This window comes from Solenopsis invicta, chromosome 1, assembly GCF_016802725.1.
Source record: "Solenopsis invicta isolate M01_SB chromosome 1, UNIL_Sinv_3.0, whole genome shotgun sequence".
In the NCBI taxonomy this organism is placed as follows: domain Eukaryota; kingdom Metazoa; phylum Arthropoda; class Insecta; order Hymenoptera; family Formicidae; genus Solenopsis; species Solenopsis invicta.
Genome location: NC_052664.1, coordinates 24,524,427 through 24,546,663, shown reverse-complemented (window position 1 = coordinate 24,546,663; position 22,237 = coordinate 24,524,427). Strand labels below are relative to the sequence as shown.

At 30.5% G+C, this 22,237-nt stretch overlaps 4 protein-coding genes and 1 long non-coding RNA gene across 7 annotated transcripts; 3 read left to right on the top strand and 2 right to left on the bottom strand.

Annotated features, from left to right (window-relative positions):
• Positions 1 to 1,107: 1,107 nt before the first annotated feature.
• LOC105202076 (potassium channel AKT2/3) lies at positions 1,108 to 8,258 on the bottom strand. 3 transcript variants are annotated; one of them, XM_039446644.1, is made up of 7 exons: positions 8,180 to 8,258; positions 6,171 to 6,211; positions 6,005 to 6,083; positions 5,564 to 5,841; positions 5,234 to 5,291; positions 4,790 to 5,018; positions 1,108 to 3,785 (listed from the first exon to the last, which is right to left on the bottom strand). In XM_039446644.1, exons 1-7 carry the CDS (start codon positions 8,241 to 8,243, stop codon positions 3,353 to 3,355), a joined length of 1,182 nt encoding a protein of 393 aa, XP_039302578.1. In that variant the 5' UTR covers positions 8,244 to 8,258; the 3' UTR covers positions 1,108 to 3,352. The 3 variants fall into 3 exon arrangements, with proteins under 3 accessions (XP_039302578.1, XP_039302591.1, XP_011168761.2); XM_039446657.1 differs by lacking the exon at positions 8,180 to 8,258 and having other exon boundaries at positions 5,564 to 5,938; positions 6,171 to 6,213; XM_011170459.3 differs by lacking the exon at positions 8,180 to 8,258 and having other exon boundaries at positions 5,564 to 5,938; positions 6,005 to 6,235.
• On the top strand, positions 6,329 to 7,569 carry LOC113005260. Its single transcript, XM_039446659.1, has 2 exons — positions 6,329 to 6,548; positions 6,713 to 7,569. Exon 2 carries the CDS (start codon positions 6,719 to 6,721, stop codon positions 7,487 to 7,489), a length of 771 nt encoding a protein of 256 aa, XP_039302593.1. The 5' UTR covers positions 6,329 to 6,548; positions 6,713 to 6,718; the 3' UTR covers positions 7,490 to 7,569.
• Positions 8,259 to 10,052: 1,794 nt separating the features above from the next.
• LOC113006118 (estradiol 17-beta-dehydrogenase 8) lies at positions 10,053 to 12,930 on the top strand. Its single transcript, XM_039446669.1, has 4 exons — positions 10,053 to 10,214; positions 11,145 to 11,261; positions 11,518 to 11,893; positions 11,971 to 12,930. The coding sequence occupies exons 1-4, from the start codon at positions 10,175 to 10,177 to the stop codon at positions 12,185 to 12,187; spliced, it is 750 nt and encodes a 249-aa protein (XP_039302603.1). The 5' UTR covers positions 10,053 to 10,174; the 3' UTR covers positions 12,188 to 12,930.
• Positions 12,931 to 15,845: 2,915 nt separating this feature from the next.
• LOC120357087 lies at positions 15,846 to 16,965 on the bottom strand. Its single transcript, XR_005574286.1, has 3 exons — positions 16,696 to 16,965; positions 16,418 to 16,619; positions 15,846 to 16,139 (listed from the first exon to the last, which is right to left on the bottom strand). It is a non-coding gene; the product is annotated as an uncharacterized LOC120357087 (long non-coding RNA).
• Positions 16,966 to 17,228: 263 nt separating this feature from the next.
• Positions 17,229 to 20,690, top strand: LOC105202077 (estradiol 17-beta-dehydrogenase 8). Its single transcript, XM_039446626.1, has 5 exons — positions 17,229 to 17,298; positions 17,535 to 17,584; positions 19,301 to 19,417; positions 19,670 to 20,045; positions 20,127 to 20,690. Exons 2-5 carry the CDS (start codon positions 17,545 to 17,547, stop codon positions 20,341 to 20,343), a joined length of 750 nt encoding a protein of 249 aa, XP_039302560.1. The 5' UTR covers positions 17,229 to 17,298; positions 17,535 to 17,544; the 3' UTR covers positions 20,344 to 20,690.
• The last annotated feature ends 1,547 nt before the right edge of the window (positions 20,691 to 22,237 follow it).

Here is a 22,237-nt window from a genome sequence, read left to right as displayed (position 1 = left end):
CTTTAACATTGTAATATTATTTCGAGAAAGTAATACATTATCTTACTTTTATAAAAAAGTTACTTTTATAAAAAAGCAACTCGTTATCATTACCGTTACTTACCTTTGTAGAAAAATATAGTGGTAGTGCCTCAAAATACTACTGAGCACTACTAGTGCGCAATAATATTTTGAGGCACTACCACTATATTACTGCACTGCGACATTGTAATATTATTACATTCCTGTAGTGCAGTAGTATTTTTCTGCAAGAGTAGAAGATAATGATTCGTTACTTTTTGTAACTTTTTTTTGTAATATTAAATTTTTAAGTTATATTATTTCAAAATTAGTATTAAAATTTAAAATTCCAGACTATATAGCAAGTTTTTTTAATTAAATTTATAATTCTTTTAACTTTATATTTTGATACCTCTACTTTTTATTTAATATCTTTATTTTTAGTATACTTAACTTTATAAAAATTTAAATTGCAATTCAAATAATTTTATCAACAGATTTTATTAAACATTGTTTTTAAACTTCACTATAGCTATTAATGCATTCTAACGCTGCCAGTACTGAAAATCTGTAATTCACATTATATATATATATATATATATATATATATATATATATATATATATATATATATATATATATCATAATCTTTTAGTATTAACAATAATGGCAATGACTATCAGAATGCAGTTTAAAATAAAAAAAAAAAAATATTTTTCAATATGTATTAAAATTAAATATAAAAAATAAATAAAATTGATAATTGCTTTTATTGCACGCAACCACTGATCTAGCACACTAATTGTATTATATTAAAAATAATTATATACGATAACTATATATTGTTTTATGAATTATCTTATTTATCCTATTTTTATAATAATTTACATTGTATTGTCTACATGAAAAAGATTCATGTATACAACGTAAACGTCGAAAGTGATAAAAATAATCAATATGGATATAATCTTGAAATTTACATTATAATCCTGGAAAATAGTTGGTCCATAATAACGCATTGCATCGCCAACTTGAGCTCGAGAGACAGCAAAAAGTTGCTTCATCAATTCGATCACTCAAAACAGATGGGAGAGTGGAGCGAGTAAGTAAATTTCATTATTTATTTAGCATTCATGTACACTTATAAATTTATTACGAAATAAATTGCTGAACTTCATATAATGTTCTTTAATTACTTTACTATATCCTAAATTTTAGTATGTTTTTACAATTGCTTTTTATAAAATTTTTTTACTACAAATGTTATTAAATACTTATTCTAGAAATATATAAGATCCAAACCTCACGTGATACGTTAATAGCAGACTCCTGAGATCATTTAGAGACAAAAAATCTTATCCCAGTATTAAAATGTTGAGACTATAGTAGTTTTTAAATTAAAAAATTTTAAAGTTGGCAAATTAAACTGTACAAAATTTTCGTTTAGATACATCGTATCATGATGATATAAGCAAAATCAATATGAAAAATGAGTATTATACTTAGGAATATCTTAGAATACCTATTCACTACTGTACAATGTGCCATACATTTTGATACCAAGATTTTTGTCTCAAAATGATCTCGGGAGTTTGCCATTAACGGATGTCATGCAAGGTCTGGGACATCCTGTATAATAATATAAAGCTCAAATATGGAAAAGAAATGTTTATATCCTTCCGAACCGGAAACCGATATATCAGTTCTGGACCGGCGTTACCTTTTTCATTGATCATTGCAATGACATAGTCAACAAAATTTTAAGTTTAAAACTGTAAAATTTAATGCATAATGAAAAGAGCAGGCAATAGCAATAGGGAAGAAGAAACAGTTCAATATGTTAAATAAAGATGAAATATACAAAGCATTCTTTGTTCAACATATTAAACCGTTCCCTGTTCTCTATTCCCTATCCCATTCATTGTATGATTTTATTGTAAAAGTCGTCTAAACTTGCCGGTCCTCAGGAGATTAATATTTTTAAAATGCATATTAAAATTAAACTTATTTTAGATCTAAATTTCCAACATAATTAAATTTTTATAAGAAAATATTGTGATAAAATTCTTGAAAAAGTAATTATATTTTCTAATAAATTGCAGCATAATGACTATGTATAATTGCATGCATAAAAGTATAATATACATAGACACATGTTTCTTTAGTTTCTAATAAAAATGTTACTATATTTACGAACAGTGGTCTATTTTTCACCGAAACATTAATTCACACTTAATGTAACATAAAATAAAATATAAAATTAATAGAAATAACAAACAATGGTGTCACGCTTGTGTTATTAAATCAGTGAATAATTGAAGGCCATGAACGAGCTAAAATGGTTGTGCGAGTTATTTAAATAATTTATTATAATTTTATAATTAAGTAATTACGGAACGGTTCGGTCTAACTTGACCTTCTTCAGTCGTACATTAATTTATTCTAATTACAGAGAATTACGTGAGAATTCGGTTTTGAACGCATGTCAAAAAACCACCCGTTATATCATTATGTGATGAGAGTGTACATAGCTGATTCTTCGTTGCTCCGCGAGAACAGTTTAAGTCCCTGCACGATTGATTATTAATAAGTGATTAGTCCATGTAAATTCTTTATTATGCGACATCATTTCGGGATGTCGTGTTTCTATATTGAAAAAGAAGTAAATTGAATCTAGTAACTATATAAATTGAATAAATAATGGAATAAATAGTTAATAAAATAAAACACTTGTACAAAATAACTAATAAAGTGAATAAATACCGAATAATTTAAACTACTTACAAATATGTTACAGTGGATGAGTACTGTACTTGTTTATGTGTTTGTTTCGTGACTGAATATAACGAACTGATCGCGGAGCAGTTCAGAATACAAAACAAAAAATCACCGCCTCTATGTCTTACGCTGTGGACTTAATCTCTTCTGACCAGCTTGTCAAGGAAATCAAAATAAGATTCATTAAGTAGCTCCGTATCTTTTTGTAAATTGAGAAATTAGATTTATGACATGCGTTCAAAACCGTGCGAATTCTCACGTCTGTAATTAAAATAAATTAATGTGCGGCTGAAGAAAGTCAAGTTGGACCAAAACGTTCTGTAATTACTTAATTGTAAGATTATAATAAATCATTTAAATAATTCGCACAACCATTTTAGCTCGTTTATGGCCTTCAATTATTCACTAATTTAATAGAAGTATGTTTGACTATACTCATTTCACTCCTGTTTCGATCCATTTTTACTCCAATGAAAACAGTACACTAAATTTGATCCATCGAATTAAATTGAGGATTTCAGTGAAAATTATACCAGTGTTTATAATATTACAAACCATATTTTATTCATCATGATTAATCAGTTATATTGAGAGCATCTATATTTTCTAATAAATCTTTAACATCATCTTGAACCTGATCCGTGGTATTGGATAATGAAAGACGCGAACAGAAATTGCTCAGTGTTTCTACCTGTTCTTGCATATTCTTTTGCTTTTGTAGATATGCCATTAACATATTAATTACATTATGCATCTCCTCCTTGGCCTTAAGCAAATCTCCATTACAGTGTTGTTGTAATAGCCTCAATTTTGTTTTCGCTAATTGTAGTGGATTGTAACCATATGAATCTATTGCGAGAACGTCAGTACCAGCTGTTAAAAGTAGCGTTACTACCGATAGTTTGCCATTAACTGTGCCCAGATGTAGTGGTGTATTTCCAACACAGTCACGTTGATTCGGATCTGCACCATACTCCAACAATAAACGAACTATTTCTGTATAACCCCTGAATCAAAGAAAATTTGAATGATAACTTGATTTTGAGCTGCTATTATAATCAAAATATCTTAAAAAATATATATATTAACAGGATTTTCTACTTTATAGTGCTGATTTTTTAGAAATTCTTTAAGGAAAATAGATACAAATTTTTCCAAATTATCGTCTGTCTTTTATTTATTATTGTTTAAAGATTAATTTTTATCTTTTATATAAAAAATATGGATAATAATTTGTTAACAATAGATTCGTTTGATTTCTGTACGATTCATTGGTGATCATGATTCCGAATCTCTTAATGGACTAAAATTAAAAATTCAAACATTTTAATCGGAACATTTACAGATATTATTGGGAATTATTTTGATTTAATGTTTATACCTTATCTAAGGCCCAAAAAATTTTGAAAAAATATAGTAAAAATCGTATTCTTCTTTTAAACAAATATTGATCAAAATAAAAATTTCTGATTCCAACAATAACAGTAGTGTTCTAATTAAAATAATATTAATAGAATTTTTAATTTCAGTCCACTAGGAAATCCAAAATAATGATTATCGATGAATCATGCAGAAGTCAAATAAATTTATTATTACAATAAATTAATATAATAAATGTAAAATTATAAAATGTAATATAATGTAATTGTAAAAAAAAACGTTAGATACAGTTTTATCAAAATGTAAAGGACCTAATTCTAAGAAATTTAATTTCACAATTGTAAAAAAGCACAATGAAAATATTATACATATTTTTTTATTAAAAGAAAGAAATTAATCTTTAAACAATAATAAAAGACAAAAAGTAAATTTGAAAAATATTTATCTACTTTCTTAAAAAAATTTCCTAAGAACTTCTTAAAAAACCATTATAGAAAGAAGAAAACCCTTAATGACTTTATTTGTAAATTGACTTGACAAGTTTTTTTATCAAACATATTGTTCAACTTATTTTTTAAGAAAACTTGGTTTCTCACTCGCGCGCGCGGATCATTTTAAATATATAAATTACCTGCAAGCTGCAATATGAAGAGGTGTTCGCCCATGATCATCATGATTGTTAGGTGATACTCCAAGATCCAAAAGATGTTTCACTAAAGCTACATTATTTGTAGTAGCAGCCAATCGCATTCTTCGATGCATGTTACAAGTTTGCCAATCAGTAAAGGAAAGAAGAACTTGATTTGTACCTTTGCGCCATGGACGTAGGTGTCCTCTTATTTTAGAACGGTAAGGATCATCTGCATTATTAAAATTATTATTGTTATATATAATAACATTTAATGTTTCCATCAAGAAATCATTTATAAATTAACATGTGTTTAAAACAATTATTTTAGAAGATCTGAAGAAATGTGACAAAAAAACAAGTGGTTATTTTTTTTAAATTTTAAGTAAAATAAAAAATATAAAATAACCAGAAGATAGACAGATTAAAATACATAAAAATACTCACGAGCTTTTAATAACTCACTGGTCTTATGTGTATTCCGTATTCCTATCATTTCCAACATCTGAAATAATAATATCTTTTTAATCCAATAATATTTATAATATTTATAATTATCACATTTTCAATCATAGGCTGTTTATTCTATAAATAGTTATATTTAACAGAAAATTGTATTGAAGATCTATATTGTTAACAACTTAGAGCATTCTTCTAAACAATGCCTCTTTTATAATCTTTCATATTTGCTTAGCACTTCCATCCAAAAGAATCTTTTGAATGAGCTCTTGTGACTTGCAGCCATTTACTGATATACAGCAATGGCAGACTAGATACCTCTGATGTGTTGATTTTAAATAGGGTCCTCTTTGGCAACAGCATGACATCGGACGAGCTCCACTTGGCTTCATCTTGGAGCCAAGGACGAGGCAAGGGTAGCCGTAAACTAGTCCAGTCATATGTGGCCAATTTTGAAAATTCTCCACTGGAATCGGTGTTTACAGCTGTGACGTCGTTGTTTATGACCTGGCCAACAGCAATTTGCTGCTGCTGCTGACCGTCTTGTTGGACGATCGAGCTATCATTCGAATCATTCCCGGTCTCCACTCCAGAGTCTATTGATGTCATGTTTACATTGGAGCACGCAACACTATTGCTGTGATCGGGCAACACAAGGGCTGCGTTCCGAAATTTACTACCAGTACTGAAAATCTATAGTACACGTAACGTAAATTATAGATTTTCAGTACTGATAGTATATATTGAAACGCAGCTTACCTCTCGTCCTCGCGAGTTTGCGATGTCGTCCATCGGTACGATCTGTCAAGCGTCTCACGGAGATTTTATCAGGAATTACCTTGCAAATGAGAGTGACGAATAACCAAACTTTTGCACCTTACTTTTAATGCTTCAAACAACTTTCTGAACCATTTCTCTCACTCACTATTCCACGTCCAAGTTTTAAGTTCCAAATTTTAATGATATCCAGGGTATGGACACTTCCGTATATTAAAGTCAAGCTGTATTTCTGCGCCATCTGGGCGAATAGACAAATTTTTGGAACTAAAAGTTCAGGATTTCTACTCGATCGGTCAAGTCATGTTATGTCATCAAGTGCAGTCAAGTGGTAAAGTCCGTTTGGAGTGGTAAAATCAGTCATATTTTTGCTTTAAAATATTTGCTCCAAGACAATCAGCCTGCTGGGACGAGTAATATCGTCCTGTGGTTTGTATTCCTCCCATCGAATTTGTAGGTGTGATTGTTCCGGTAATACAACAGTCGGGGATTAATATTTAAAAAAATTTAAATATTTTTAGGTTAGGTATGTACACATATAAATTATCTATGTTAATATTAAATATGAATAACAATTTAATAATATCATATAATTTAATCTTTTTTAATTTAATCTTTTAATCTTTTCCTTGAATATAAAACATTTGCATTATAATATTAATTTTATTTTATTTAACAATTTAACTTTAGAATAAAATGGCCAATAAAGTGGGATGGAAATGTATAATTCCACATTGCTCATCTCCTGCTAGAGCTCCTGGACATTATTTTCCTAAAAATAATCTCTTAAAAAAATGGCTAGAGGCAATATCAATACCATGGATATCAAATCTACCAGCAGAAGAAATTAAAAAATGTAGAATTTGCCACTTACATTTTAATGAAAACTCGTACATTTTTAGTTTGCATCGTAGACGATTAAAGCATAATGCCATTCCAAATCAAAATTTAATAATTAGAACAGATGAAAGTGATCAAGTTTCTCAACTTAATCAAATCCAAGAAATTTCTGAAATAATTGAAACAGTTGAAGCTGATATTTCTCCTAGTATGAATCTACCTAGTACAAGTCAAGTCCAAGAAGAAAATATCACTTTGGAAAACCATGTAAATATTGACGAGGAACAACAAACAACACAACCGTTTAATCTAAGCGTAACAATGTCTAAAAGTTCTATAAGCCGTATTCATAGACTTATACTTAGCAATATAACTAGAAAGAAGTCCTTGAATCCAATAGCGAAAGAAATGTACGATAAATGTAGAATGCTTACAAAACAAAATAATGCCTTGCGTAAGAATCTGATAAGTTACAAACAACGGATTAAGTATGCTACTAAATTTACTACTCTTAATTTTTGGAAAAAATATTCTGCACTAAGTAATACACAAAAAATATTTATAGATATGCAAATTAAAAACATAAGAAAAAAGCCTAATTTTTTCAAAATTTTGTACAAAAATTAAATTAGCATTAACGAGTATATGATGAACATGCTTCATTATTTTTAGAAAACATAGGAATTGATTCATAATCATGGAAAACAGAAAATTTATAATAATTAAAAATTATATACATCATATACATTATATAATCCTTATATATACTATTAGAAATTATTATATATATTATTATTGTATACATCATTATTATATACATTATAAAATTATGTATTATTATAAGTATAAAATAATAATTATTTTTTATACTATTGTATTAATATGATTATATGATATGTATATGCATATATAAGTTATGATTATTACATCTCTTTTTGTGTATACAAACAATATTTTATTAAATAAAAATACATTAAAAATATATAAGTGTTGATTTTTATTACATGTAATAAATTAATATAAAATACAATATTTATTATATAAAATTATTAAGCTTGTTCCTTTTTCCATATCCTAGAACTGAACATTTGCACGATTTACCTTTTCTCTTTTTCTCTTTAATATGAAAAGAAAAAGAGAAAAGCTGAAGCGTGATAAAAGTTCAATCCTAGGGTATGGAAAAAGAATAAAACTTATTAAAAAAGACTCAATTGACCGATCGAGTAGAAATCCTAAGCTTTTAGTTCCAAAAATTTGTCTATTCGCCCAGATGGCGCAGAAATACAGCTTGACTTTAATATACGGAAGTGTCCATACCCTGATGATATCCGTCCTCTTTTCTGACACTGTGAACTATGACACTGTGACACTGTCCCACCATCTCCCACGTCACACGTCCCACCTATCCTCCTTTCAGTTTGATCTCACCACAGATTTCTAAATTACTCTAGATCGCCAACACTAGCATGTAAGCACAATTAAAGCCGGGAGCACATACTCTTGCATAACGCATAAGAGAATAAACCAATCAGAGTCCTTTTCATTACTATCTTGGAGAAAGAAATAAAGGATTCTGATTATTTTTATTCTCTGTGCGTTAACCTGATTTATACAGACCGTAACCGTAAGAAATTGGCCATAGTCGATTTATAGAAGAATAATTGATTGTATTTAGCTAATTTCTTATTATAAATCTGGCTTTAAGCCTTAAGAAGTTGACCATTTACAGTCGAATGTGAGCAAAATAATCGACTACAGTTGGCCAATTTTTTACGGCTTAAGTCTACACCTATTGAGACCAGGATTATGCGCCGTCTATAATAGAGATTTAAACCTTTAACTATAAGAAATTGATCAATAATAATTGATTTATAGAAGAATAATGGATTGTGTCTGGCCAATTTTTTACGGCTTAAGTCTTTATTGTAGACGACGCATATTAAGGCGCAAGTTCACGCAGCGAATAAAAGCTGGCGTTTTATCCCCTCTCCATCAATTTGGCGAATCCAGCGAATAAACGCTCAAAGTTCGACACAGTTCAACTTTTAATGACTAAACGCTGGCGTTTATTCCTTCTCCACCAATTTTCTTCAATTTGACAAATTCAGAGGATAAACGCTCAAAGTTCGACAGTCCAACTTTTAGCAAAACGACGCTGAAATTTAAATATTACATTCCAAATTAATTACCTTCCAAAAGTGAATATATAAGAAAAAAATTATGACTGAAAGGTTAAATCAATCGACATCATCTGAAAATACAAACGAAGTTAATATATATTATATACATATAGTAAGCATACTTTTAGGCTAGGTTGCTTTTTGTTTTTTATTTATGTTAGATAGCTTTATTTGTTATATTGTGTTAATAACTGTGTTTTTTATATTGTAAGAAATTCTGTTATACTTCTGTTATACCCTCATATACTTCTGGTGTGTGCAAAACAATTGTTTGTACCATACAAGAAAGTAAAGAAATATATCGGCACTCTTGTATGGAGGGATGAATGTTACATAGATAAAATTTCATATTATTTTTATCCTAAAAGCGGTAAATACTTAGTAACAATTTCGGCCCGATGCAAAAGAGAAACTGTGCTCATTACGATTTACAAAAATCGGAGCTACCCAAAACTTTTTTTTTATATCTATTTCTTTTTCTTTTTTTAACAAATACATTGCAGCAATTGCAGCAGTTATACGTCGTCTTCTAATTTCAACAATAACCGCCACTGTGCGTTTATAATATTTTACATACTCGATATATTGATTACAATATTCCAACTCCATTTTTGCGGTTATGTCAGATTATGTACTTAGCAATTGCCGCTTTTAACGCTGCTTTGCGTTGCGGTGGAGTTGGGTGGAGTAAGGATAAAACGCCAGCTTTTATTCGCTACATGAAAAGGATAGAGGCGATAGCGTTTAGCTTTTTAACGCTGCTTTGCGTTGCGATTGAGTGGGAGTAAAACGCCAGCTTTTACTCGCTGCGTGAAATTGCATCTTTATGCAAGTGTACTCCTGCGGTTTTAATCCCGGTCTACAATGGGTGTAGTAAGCCTTAAGCCGTAAGAAAATGACCACCAATGGTCGATTATTTTCCTCATATTCAGCTGTGATTGGTCAATTTCTTAAGGCTTATTGCACCAATTGTAGACCGGAACTTATGCGTTATACAAAAATTTGTACTCTGACCTTTGTACTGGAGTTCAATCTACTACATTAAGCAATTGCAGAACAGGCTTAATACTACTCGCACAGTTGATAAAGTGCTCTTGGTTATATATATTCTTCTAATTGCAGTTATTTCAACATGTTGAAGCTCATGCCAGGAAAACTAGCATTTGTTACTGGTTCGTGACGATTTCTGTTCTTATTAAATGTTATTTAGTACAATTGCTTTTATAATTAAAAATTCTTTTTTATATATACTTTAGCTCATATTTTAGATTAACAAACTTTAAATTATAGCGATTTCCCCTAAATAACTTCTCCGTTAATATTTTACTTCGATTATACATTTATATAGTAAAGATATAGTTGTTAGCAATATATACGTGAATAAAACTCTTACTCATTAAATATTAGATGTAAGTATAATACATAATTGTTTTTTTCAGACTTGAGTGTTTACACATTAATAATGTATGAATTACTTTAAAACCCGTTGCACCAACATTATTTTGTTTTTAAATAAGTCTTAAACATGTATCTACTTTATTTTCATTTTTCAATAAATATAAACATATATTTAAGCCTCGCTTGAAGCCAAAATAACGTTAATGCAGTCGGGCCAAAAGATAAATGATAAATTCAAACCTCTTGTCTTATATTTTGCTGAAATTACAATCATTCGATTTATTTTGAGTAAAAATAAAAGTTAAAAAACAGAAATTACCGTTTTTTTTTACCTTCAGGCTAGTAATTAAACGCCAAAAGTGCTAAAAGTGACATATTTAAAGGTTAGGAAATCTGTCATACCGACAATAGAAACATGAGCATGCGCTATCTGCGCTGCAAAATAATGCGTGAAATATAAAACATATAATTGTAAAACCGAATAATTTTTTCAAAATATAAAGTAAGAAACCTAAGGAATTTAATTTCATATCTGTAAAAAACCAGAAAAATATACATGTCTTGATCATGAACGAATTCTAACATTACAGAAATTCATGTTTTATAAGATATATTAGATCTCAAATGGAAATCCAATTAGTAATTATTAGCTCGAGTAATTTTGAAATCAATAGTAAATCTTGATTGTCTTAATCACATTACAGGTGCTGGAAGTGGCATAGGAAGAGAGGTGTGTCGAGTTTTCGCTCGAGAAGGTGCTACTGTTATAGCAACTGATCTAAATGTCAAAACTGCTGAGGAAACTGTAGCTACTTTGGAAGGTCTGTATGATTTTATTAATTAATGTCTTTATTAGAGATTAAAACCAATTTATTTTTGCAATATCAAAGTATTATAATTAACTAAAATTACATTTATTTCATTTTCCAATCTCCAATAATTTTATCTATATATATATATATGATTATATATTATGATTATATTCTATTTACTATTATATTTATTATTATTATATTTACAGTATAATTATTTATTACTACATTATTTCAATATTTATTAATGTGCTCATCATTGCAGGTGCTGGTCATGCTGCATTAAATATTGATGTTGCTGATCGAAACAGTGTTGAAACAGTATTTAAACATGTGTTAGAGCAATTTTCAAAACCGCCTACCATCATTGTTAATTCAGCAGGCATTACACGGGATCACTTTTTAGTAAAACTGACTGACAATAACTTTGATGATGTAATCAATGTCAATTTAAAAGGCACTTTTCTAGTTATGCAAACTGCTGTCAAAGCAATGATAGAAGCAAATGCAACCAAAGATTCCTCGATTATCAATATCAGTTCAATTGTCGGTAAACGTGGGAATATTGGACAAAGCAACTATTGTGCATCAAAGGCTGGAGTGGTTGCTATGACAAAGACTGCTTCCATGGAGTTTGGACAGTATGTATTAGATACACATATCAATTACTTTAAATAAATGATTTTTTAATACAAAAGATGTGTTCTATTTTTCACAGGTTTGGGATTCGGGTGAATTCAGTACTGCCTGGTTTTATAGACACTCCTATAACTGCAACTGTTCCTGACAAAGTTAAAGAATTATTTATAAAAAATATACCGTTGCAAAGACTTGGAAAGCCGCAAGAAGTGGCAGAAGTTATTGCATTTTTAGCTTCTGATAAGAGTTCTTATGTAAATGGAGCGTCTATTGAAGTTACAGGTGGAATGTATTAAATTTTATGGTTTATTATGAACTCGGTATTTAATATAATAATGTGACTCAGGAATATGAGAAAGACATAAAATGTTGGCGAATATCACATATCTAAATATTCAGATAATCATGCGAAATGGCTTAAGGTATGTTATTTTTTCTTAAGTTTGATTGGTTTATTAAATGAACATTTTATGAATAATGTTAAGTGGGTAAATATATTGAGATTATTTTGAACATTTTTAAAACTAATTCTTAAAACCATTCTGTTAAGAAAATATCAATTAAGCGTATGTAACACCTTATATCTTGAAACTTCCTCTATTTGATAGAAAACTTTTGTTACCAGAAGTTATGTAAATACCGTTTGTGCTCATCATATATACTGTATGACATATTTTATTGCAATATTGAAAGTATACATTTTTTTATTAATAATATATATTAAATATATATTTAATACATATTTGGGTAATTGTTAAGAATACCCACTGCACCTCCGATTTTGACGAAATTAGGCTCATTCAACGCGTTTTCACTCAAAATGAAAGAATCTGGCAAGAAAAAGTGTCGCTCTGGCCCGTGAACCGAGATATCAAGCGTTGAAGTTGGTGATTGCACAGGTTAAGATACCTGTCATCTCGGCGTTATGTAGCAAACTGAGCATGCGCTGTTATCACGTTTGCATGCTGGTGACCGCATGCGCATGCGTTTTAGTAACTTAATTTATTTAAAAAGTGTTAAATAAAAATTTTGAAATTTATGAATCTGTACAATATTTCTTATAATAACCCAACCTGAATCTTAGTTTTAAATAAAAAATTGTTTTGCATGAAAGTTGAAACTACCGATGTCTGTTTTACAGTGAAATTAACTTTTATCTTAATTTGCATGATACAAAGCACTTTCCACGTGAAGCGAGGTCCATCCCTATCCCACTTTCTCCACCCCCAGCGTTCCCCGCCCTCACAGATGTCTGCTTTGCAGCTAAATTAATTGTTATTTTAATTTACATGATACAGGGGGCTTTTTACGCGAAGCGAGGTCCACCCCCACCCCACCTTTTCCACACCCACCACCCCCCGCGCGCGCGGGGTGGTGGGGGTGGAGTAGGGGTAGAAAGGTGGGATGGGGGTGGACCTCGCTCCGCGTAAAAAGCCCCCTGTATCATGTAAATTAAAATAACAATTAATTTGGCTGCAAAGCAGACATCTGTGGGGAAGGGTACGCTGGGGGTAGAGAAAGTGGGATGGGGATGGACCTCGCTTCACGTGGAAAGTGCTTTGTATCATGCAAATTAAGATAAAAGTTAATTTCACTGTAAAACAGACATCGGTAGTTTCAACTTTCATGCAAAACAATTTTTTATTTAAAACTAAGATTCAGGTTGGGTTGGGTTAAAAAAGGGGGGCGGGGGAAGGTGCGAAGCCCCTCCCCCTTTTAAGCATTTACTTTCCGCACGATAACTTAATTAATTTATTCATTTATCACTGAATCACTTATATTGCTCTGTATTTATGTTTCAAATTCGCGCACTTTTTGTATGTGTGTGCCCATGGAGGGCTGCGTTCAGATTCCCCACCCGAGTGCACCCAGGCACCTAAAGAGCGTTCAGATTCCTTTAGAGTGCCCCTACCGGACATTAGGTGGGTCGTTCACTTTATCACTCTGTCTATCCCGAGAGAGTGGAAAAACTACATGGGTCCTTGAGCCGGGTGAAACGGGTGGGTGACGTAAAGGTGCGTTCCAAAATGTATCGCTATAAAAATTTCTATATATTTGTGATAAAGCTCGTATATTTAAAACAAATTTAAAATAAAAAAATAAATTTAATTTAAAATATTATAGTAAATAAAAATTAAAATGTATAAATATAATAAAGAAAAACGTTAATAACCAAGTAAAGTTTAAACGTTTTGTTTATTATTCTGTTTATGTAATTACAGATTAATAAATATTAATCTTTTATTCTATTAACGTAAGGTTTCTTGGTCTACAGTCTCACAAAACTGTTATATAAATATTTATATTTGAGATTAGTATGTTAAAGATTTTTAGTATTATTAAATATTTTCTGATACTAATAAAATATACTGTTTGTTTTCTGTTCCTGAACTCCCTGAATTAGTGTGCACTTAAAGTGAAATAGATATATATTTGAAAGTTAGTGAAAACAAGAAGGAACGTTCCAGTGCAGTCTAGTGCAGGAATAGAAAACAAGCCTATACATATAATAGATGATATGCGCAATATATATCTTCATCTAATTTGTTAAAATAAAAATTTATTTTCATTGTTTAAATTGATTCGTCCTATTCTACTAACATTTAATTTTCATCTACTTTAGTTATATTGATAAAAATATTCATAGTAAAATATTTATGTATTATCTTTATCGTTTATCTTAATTTATTATGTAATTTATTCTGAATCTGAGATATTTATGTTACTATTTCTCAGCGTTATTTGCTAAACACACCCAATGTTTGAGAGTGCGTTCAGATTCCATAAACCACTAGGGAGCTTTTCATTAGTTCCGCCCATTTACCCAGTCACCCAGAGATCACTCACCGGGTGGAGAATCTGAACGCAGCCGAGCATGCAAACGTGCCCAAAGCGCATGCTCATAACGCCGAGATGACAGGTATCTTAACCTGTGCAATCGCCAACTTTAACACTTGATATCTCGATTCGCGGGCCAAAGCGACACTTTTTCTTGCCAGATTCTTTCATTTTGAGAGAAAACGTCCAATTGAGTCCTCCACCGCCATTTTGGGACCGCTCTAACGTCATCAAACACCATTCGTATCATTCCGTAAACAGCTGTGGTCACAATATGGCTGCTCGCTTAGCCAATCAAGTATCAATCAGATTACCAATCAGAGTTTCGGACATCAATGTCGCTTCTCTCTTTATATAGGACTTAGAGTCCTATATAAAGAGAGAAGCGACATAGAACCCCCACCACAACCTTCAGTATCCAATTGAGTCCTCTACCGCCATTTTGGGACCGCTCTAACGTCATCAAACACCATTCGTATCATTCTGCAAACAGCTGTGGTCACAATATAGCTGCTCACTTAGCCAATCAAGTATCAATCAGATTACCAATCAGAGCTTCGGACATCAATGTCGCTTCCCTAACAGCACAAAGTCGACTTTAAGTCGACTATGAGTCGGCCATAACTGCTAGACGTCTGGAAAATGGACGTCCATAAATCGACTTTAGACGACTTAAAGACGTCTGTAAGTCATACAATGTCCCACTTTAATCGACAACTATAAGTCGACTTTTAGAGACGTCTTTAAGTCATACATTTGAAGACAACTATAAGTCGACTATAGTTAGCCATCCTACAGACATTCTATGCAGTTGTAAAGGAAGGAATATTGAAATTGGGAAAATATGTTATAACATTTTTTACTTGTTTGATTCGTTTTATTTAAAAAAAAAAAGAAAATGGTTATAATATGTAAAGCAAATATAAATGTGTATATCTGTGTATATGTATTGTGCGCATTTGTTTAACTTTGTGTGTGTATATGTATATCACAATAACTTAATGTATATAAAATTATCTCGCATAATATTACTATTGTATACAGATGCATTTGTTAAGAAAAATAATAATAAAAATAATAAAAACTTTTAACTATATTATATTAATGGACGTCACATAAGAAAAAAAATCTTTATTTCTCACCTCTCGTTAAATATCCTGTATACATGTATAGATTCTAAATTTATACAATGTCAATGTAAAATGTTCTTTCTATATAAATTATAGAACTTAGCTAACTTTTTAAGAAATGGATCCTTTGTTGTAGATGCTGCAAAGATAAAATATTCTTTTTTATTTTGCATTCTGCAACTCGAATCTCTAATGGATAAAGAATGTCACTTTGTTTTACTCAAGATATTGAGGGATAATTTGTTTATCTTGATTGCTGGTACATTCCTTGTGTTCTTTTCTGCAATTAGAATGCACAAATTGAAAGTGATATTATTAAAAAAACAATTGAATCAATCATTTAAAAAATAATTCAACTTAAATAAAAAAAAAATTAATTGAGCGTCAAAATCAAAATGTTAATATCTATAACAATATTTAATTAATATCAATTTTTAATTAATTTTAGTGCTGCAGTTGTAAAAACTAAACATCTTTAATTCTCTAAAAGTGAGAGTTGTTGACGTATGTTGTTTTTCAAATGAACAAATTAATTTTTGTTTTGAAGACAAAGCTCACTTGTAGTAAATATGTTCAGTTGTAGCTTCTTTTCTCCGTCACGTAAAGTTCTTTATGACTCTGCCAGTTTTCGTGCCACTCAACCTCGACACCGACATAAATACCATGGATTGGAAATGCTTTGGCAGAGAAATCTCGATACACATATCTCCAGTGTTTTTAACTGCAGTTTTTAACTGCTTCGGCACCACTGATCTCAAAACTAAAATATTCGCAATTGATCGTTTAAATATTCGGATTTATATCTAATTGATATGGTTTTACAAAAAAATACATACTATAGTCCTACTTCACGACTCGTCTGTCCCTCAACAACGGCTCACAATGGCAATCGCATATGACCGGTATGGCTGCACACGCTCCAATGGATAATAAAAAATAGCGGAGAGTACAAGAGAATTTTGTATGTCCGAACGTCTGCAGCTAATAGTCTTTATTCAATAAGCACAAGACCCGACAGACGGGTAGGATTACAACAACGCGGATTGACTCTTGCAAGAAACTTGATGACTCTCGCTTGGCGCTACATGCAGCAGCGGTGACAGCGGTGCTCGCTCACTACAGTGGCGCTCAGTCGAGTCGATTTCAAAATGTCTTTTTCTAGACGTCTTAAAGTCAACTTTTGAAAGACGTCTGCAGACGTCTATGCAAAGTCGACTTGCAGTCAACTCTGAAAGCCTGACTTAGAAAAGTCGACTTACAGTCGACATATGAATGGTTTTGCTGTTAGGGTTCTCTCTTTATATAGGACTCTAATAGGACTCTACTCTGACCTTTGTACTAGAGTTCAATCTACTACATTATGCAATTGTAGAACAGACTTAATACTATTCGCACAGTTGATAAAGTGCTCTTGGTTATATATATTCTTCTAATTGCAGTTATTTCAACAGAGTCGCTGGTTGACCGTGTACCATTAAGCGTGTTTGTAATAGAGTGAAAAAGCGCGGTTAGGATTGCTGACGCAATCCTCCTTACTTTTTGTGCAATCATATCCTGTATTCCTATTTAAGCCTTTTGTTCCCCATACAACTTTCTGCAATGGCCAAATCGTCCCTGCCCTAAATTCACTGGAGACGGGTGCCAATTTAAAAAGAAGAAGAAGAAGAAGAAGAAGTTATTTCAACATGTTGAAGCTCATGCCAGGAAAACTAGCATTTGTTACTGGTTCGTGACGATTTCTGTTCTTATTAAATGTTATTTAGTACAATTGCTTTTATAATTAAAAATTCTTTTTTATATATACTTTAGCTCATATTTTAGATTAACAAACTTTAAATTATAGCGATTTCCCCTAAATAACTTCTCCGTTAATATTTTACTTCGATTATACATTTATATCGTAAAGATATAGTTGTTAGCAATATATACGTGAATAAAACTCTTACTCATTAAATATTAGATGTAAGTATAATACATAATTGTTTTTTTCAGACTTGAGTGTTTACACATTAATAATGTATGAATTACTTTAAAACCCGTTGCACCAACATTATTTTGTTTTTAAATAAGTCTTAAACATGTATCTACTTTATCTTCATTTTTCAATAAATATAAACATATGGTAATACTGAAGGAGACAGTCTTCCTCACCAATTTTGATGAAATTAGGCTCATTCGATGCGTTTTCACATGAAACTAACGAATCTGGCAGAAAAAAGTGTCGCCCGGCCACACGAATCGAGATATCAATCGTTAAAGTTAGCGATTGTACAGGTTAGAATATCAGTCATCTCGGCGTAATGTAACGAACTGAGCATGCGCTGTAATAGAAATATGCACGAAATTTGAAATGCTTATTAATAATTATATCACGGCCACATTTACTACACTTGCTTGTATTTGCTAAAACATTATGTTGGATTAAAAAAGTTATTAGTTTTTGTGCAATGTAGATTTTTTTAATAAGGCATGAAAACAATTTATTTTATAAAATTAATTAATTTAATTAATAGACACATTCCACTTACAAATAGATATCTTGAAACGAGGTCTACATATGTATTGCTCCCTCCACATGAGTTTGCGACTTTCCACACGAAGGGAGATCCACCCCATCCCACCACCCGCGCGCGCGGGGGGAGGAATAAAATATACAATGATGTAATTATTAATAAAGAAACGTTTCAAATTTCGTGCACATTTGTATCACAGCGCATGCTCTTTACATTACGCCGAGATGACTGATATTCTAACCTGTACAATCGCTAACTTTAATGATTGATATTTCGGTTCTCATGGCAGAGCGACACTTTTTTTGCCAGATTTGTTAGTTTCATGTAAAAACGCGTCGAATGAGCCTAATTTCATCAAAATCGGTGAGGAAGACCGTCTCCTTCAGTATTACCAAACATATATTTAAGCCTCGCTTGAAGCTAAAATAACGTTAATGTAGTCGGGCCAAAAGATAAATGATAAATTCAAACCTCTTGTCTTATATTTCAGTGAAATTACACTCATTCGATTTTTTTTTGAGTAAAAACAAAAGTTAAAAAATAGAAATTACCGTTTTTTTTTACCTTCAGGCTAGTAATTAAACGCCAAAAGTGCTAAGTGACGTATTTAAAGGTTAGGAAATCTGTCATACCGACAATAGAAACATGAGCATGCGCTGTCTGCGCTGCAAAATAATACGCGAAATATAAAACATATAATTGTAAAACCGAATAGTTTTTTCAAAATATAAAGTAAGAAACCTAAGGAATTTAATTTCATATCTGTAAAAAACCAGAAAAATATACATGTCTTGATCATGAACTAATTCTAACATTACAGAAAGAAATTCATGTTTTATAAGATATATTAGATCTCAAATAAAAATCCAATTAGCTCGAGTAATTTTGAAATCAATAGTACATCTTGATTGTCTCAATCACATTACAGGTGCTGGAAGTGGCATAGGAAGAGAGGTGTGTCGAGTTTTCGCTCGAGAAGGTGCTACTGTTATAGCAACTGATCTAAATGTCAAAACTGCTGAGGAAACTGTAGCTACTTTGGAAGGTCTGTATGATTTTATTAATTAATGTCTTTATTAGAGATTAAAACCAATTTATTTTTGCAATATCAAAGTATTATAATTAATTAAAATTACATTTATTTCATTTTCCAATCTCCAATAATTTTATCTATATATATATATATACTTATTATGATTATATTCTATTTACTATTATATTTATTATTATTATATTTACTGTATAATTATTTATTACTACATTATTTCAATATTTATTAATGTGCTCGTCATTGCAGGTGCTGGTCATGCTGCATTAAATATTGACGTTGCTGATCGAAACAGTGTTGAAACAGCATTTAAACACGTGTTAGAGCAATTTTCAAAACCGCCTACCATCATTGTTAATTCAGCAGGCATTGCACGGGTTCACTTTTTAGTAAAACTGACTGACAATAACTTTGATGATGTAATCAATGTCAATTTAAAAGGCACTTTTCTAGTTATGCAAACTGCTGTCAAAGCAATGATAGAAGCAAGTGCAACCAAAGATTCCTCGATTATCAATATCAGTTCAATTTTCGCTAAACGTGAGAATATTGGACATAGCAACTATTGTGCATCAAAGGCTGGAGTGGTTGCTATGACAAAGACTGCTTCCATGGAGTTTGGACAGTATGTATTAGATACACATATCAATTACTTTATTTAAATGATTTTTTAATACAAAAGATAAATATGTTGTATTTGTCACAGGTTTGGGATTCGGGTGAATTCAGTACTGCCTGGTTTTATAGACACTCCTATGACTGCAACTGTTCCTGACAAACTTAAAGAATTATTTATAAAAAATATACCGTTGCAAAGATGTGGAAAACCGCAAGAAGTGGCAGAAGTTATTGCATTTTTAGCTTCTGATAAGAGTTCTTATGTAAATGGAGCGTCTATTGAAGTTACAGGGGGAATATGTTAAATTTTATGGTTTATTATGAACTCGGTATTTAATACAATAATGTGACTCAGGAGTATGAGAAAGACATAAAATGTTGGTGAATATCACATATTCAGATAATCATGCGAAATGACTTAAGGTATGTTATTTTTTCTTAAGTTTGATTGGTTTATTAAATGAACATTTTTAAAACTGATTCTTAAAAGCATTCTGTTAAGAAAATATCAATTAAGCGTATGTAACACCTTATATCTTGAAACTTCCTCTATTTGATAGAAAACTTTTGTTATCAGAAGTTATGTAAATACCGTTTGTGCTCATCGTATATACTGTATGTCATATTTTATTGCAATATTGAAAGTATACATTTTTGTATTAATAATATATATTAAATATATATTTAATACATATTTGAATATATATTTTTTATTGTACTAAAAATATAAATTGTTTATTGTATTGAAGATTTAAATAAAAGATTAAATTCAAGATATAAGGTGTTACATACGCTTAATTGATATTTTCTTAACAAAATGCTTTTAAGAATCAGTTTTTAAAATATTCAAAATAATCTCCATATATTTACCCACCTAACATTATTCATAAAATGTTCATTTAATAAACCAATCAAACTTAAGAAAAAATAACATACCTTAAGCCATTTCGCATGATTATCTGAATATTTAGATATGTGATATTCGCCAACATTTTATGTCTTTCTCATATTCCTGAGTCACATTATTGTATTAAATACCGAGTTCATAATAAACCATAAAATTTAATACGCATAAGATGCGTATTATGTAAATACCGTTTGTGCTCATCGTATAATACTCTATGTCATACTTTATTGCAATATTGAAAGTATACATTTTTTTATTAATAATATATATTAAATATATATTTAATACATATTTGAATATATATTTTTTATTATACTAAAAATATAAATTGTTTATTATATTGAAGATTTAAATAAAAGATTTACAAAAAGACTTATACTTGTTATTATATTTTAATAAAATTGTAGAAGTAATAATATATTAGGAATATTAAATGTTTTGTGACTTAACATATTTTTAAAAATGAATAAAACATAACGAAGTTAAACTGCATAAATGATCTTTTTAAAGCGTGTATAGTTTATAATCATGTCACTTGCACAAGCAAATTATCTACCATTATAATGCTCATATTATGTGGTTTAACTTTTTCCAATTAGTATTTTCGTGCAGGAAACGTAATAAACCACTTTATTTTCTTTTTTTTTTACAAATAATGTTTTCTGGATTTATTTACGTAATATATTTGTAAATTGAAATATTGATAGAGTAGATAGTATTGTAGAATTGTCATATACATTAAGCATGGAAAGTTATTTTTGGAAATTGCTTGCCTCAGCAAAGAAGAGACTTTGATGAATACGATCAATAACAAATATCCTGTATTAACACTGCTCCAATGTCTAAAAGGAATGATTTTTTTCCTAATGCAAACTTTGCTCATCTTGTTTTTACGACATTACGCGCGACGAGCAAGCCATCGTCAAAGAGTCCCGCAAGAGAAAAAAGAAGTTTCGGCATGACTGAACAGCCAATGATAGTTTGTCAAAGAATTAGTAGGAGAGAAAGAGAAGATCCTCTAATAATATGAAATTTCACAGTGAAACTTCTAGGTTCCGTCGTTAATCCAGCACGAAGTCATGCGAAACGATGCTGAAAGTTTTGCAATTCATAATTCGAAACATCGTGGCCCGCACTGAATTTTTTCTCTGTAAATTATTTTAAGCAGCTACTTTATTGCTCATTGATTTAAACAAATAATAAACAGTTGTAAATCAATTAATCTTAATTATTAATTAAAAATACTTTTGGGCACTATTATCGTTATAAATCTAGATAAATTAATTTAGCGA

Coding starts and splice junctions, on each gene's coding strand:
- LOC105202077 (XM_039446626.1), top strand. CDS start 17,545: ATGTTGAAGCTCATGCCAGGAAAACTAGCATTTGTTACTG. Junction 17,585..19,300: donor AAAACTAGCATTTGTTACTG/GTTCGTGACGAT, acceptor ATCACATTACAG/GTGCTGGAAGTGGCATAGGA. Junction 20,046..20,126: donor GCTTCCATGGAGTTTGGACA/GTATGTATTAGA, acceptor TATTTGTCACAG/GTTTGGGATTCGGGTGAATT.
- LOC113005260 (XM_039446659.1), top strand. CDS start 6,719: ATGGCCAATAAAGTGGGATGGAAATGTATAATTCCACATTGCTCATCT.
- LOC105202076 (XM_039446644.1), bottom strand. CDS start 8,243: ATGGTGGGACAGTGTCACAGTGTCATAGTTCACAGTGTCAGAAAAGAG. Junction 5,842..6,004: donor CAAACTCGCGAGGACGAGAG/GTAAGCTGCGTT, acceptor TGACATCAATAG/ACTCTGGAGTGGAGACCGGG. Junction 5,019..5,233: donor CAGTGAGTTATTAAAAGCTC/GTGAGTATTTTT, acceptor TTAATAATGCAG/ATGATCCTTACCGTTCTAAA.
- LOC113006118 (XM_039446669.1), top strand. CDS start 10,175: ATGTTGAAGCTCATGCCAGGAAAACTAGCATTTGTTACTG. Junction 10,215..11,144: donor AAAACTAGCATTTGTTACTG/GTTCGTGACGAT, acceptor ATCACATTACAG/GTGCTGGAAGTGGCATAGGA. Junction 11,894..11,970: donor GCTTCCATGGAGTTTGGACA/GTATGTATTAGA, acceptor TATTTTTCACAG/GTTTGGGATTCGGGTGAATT.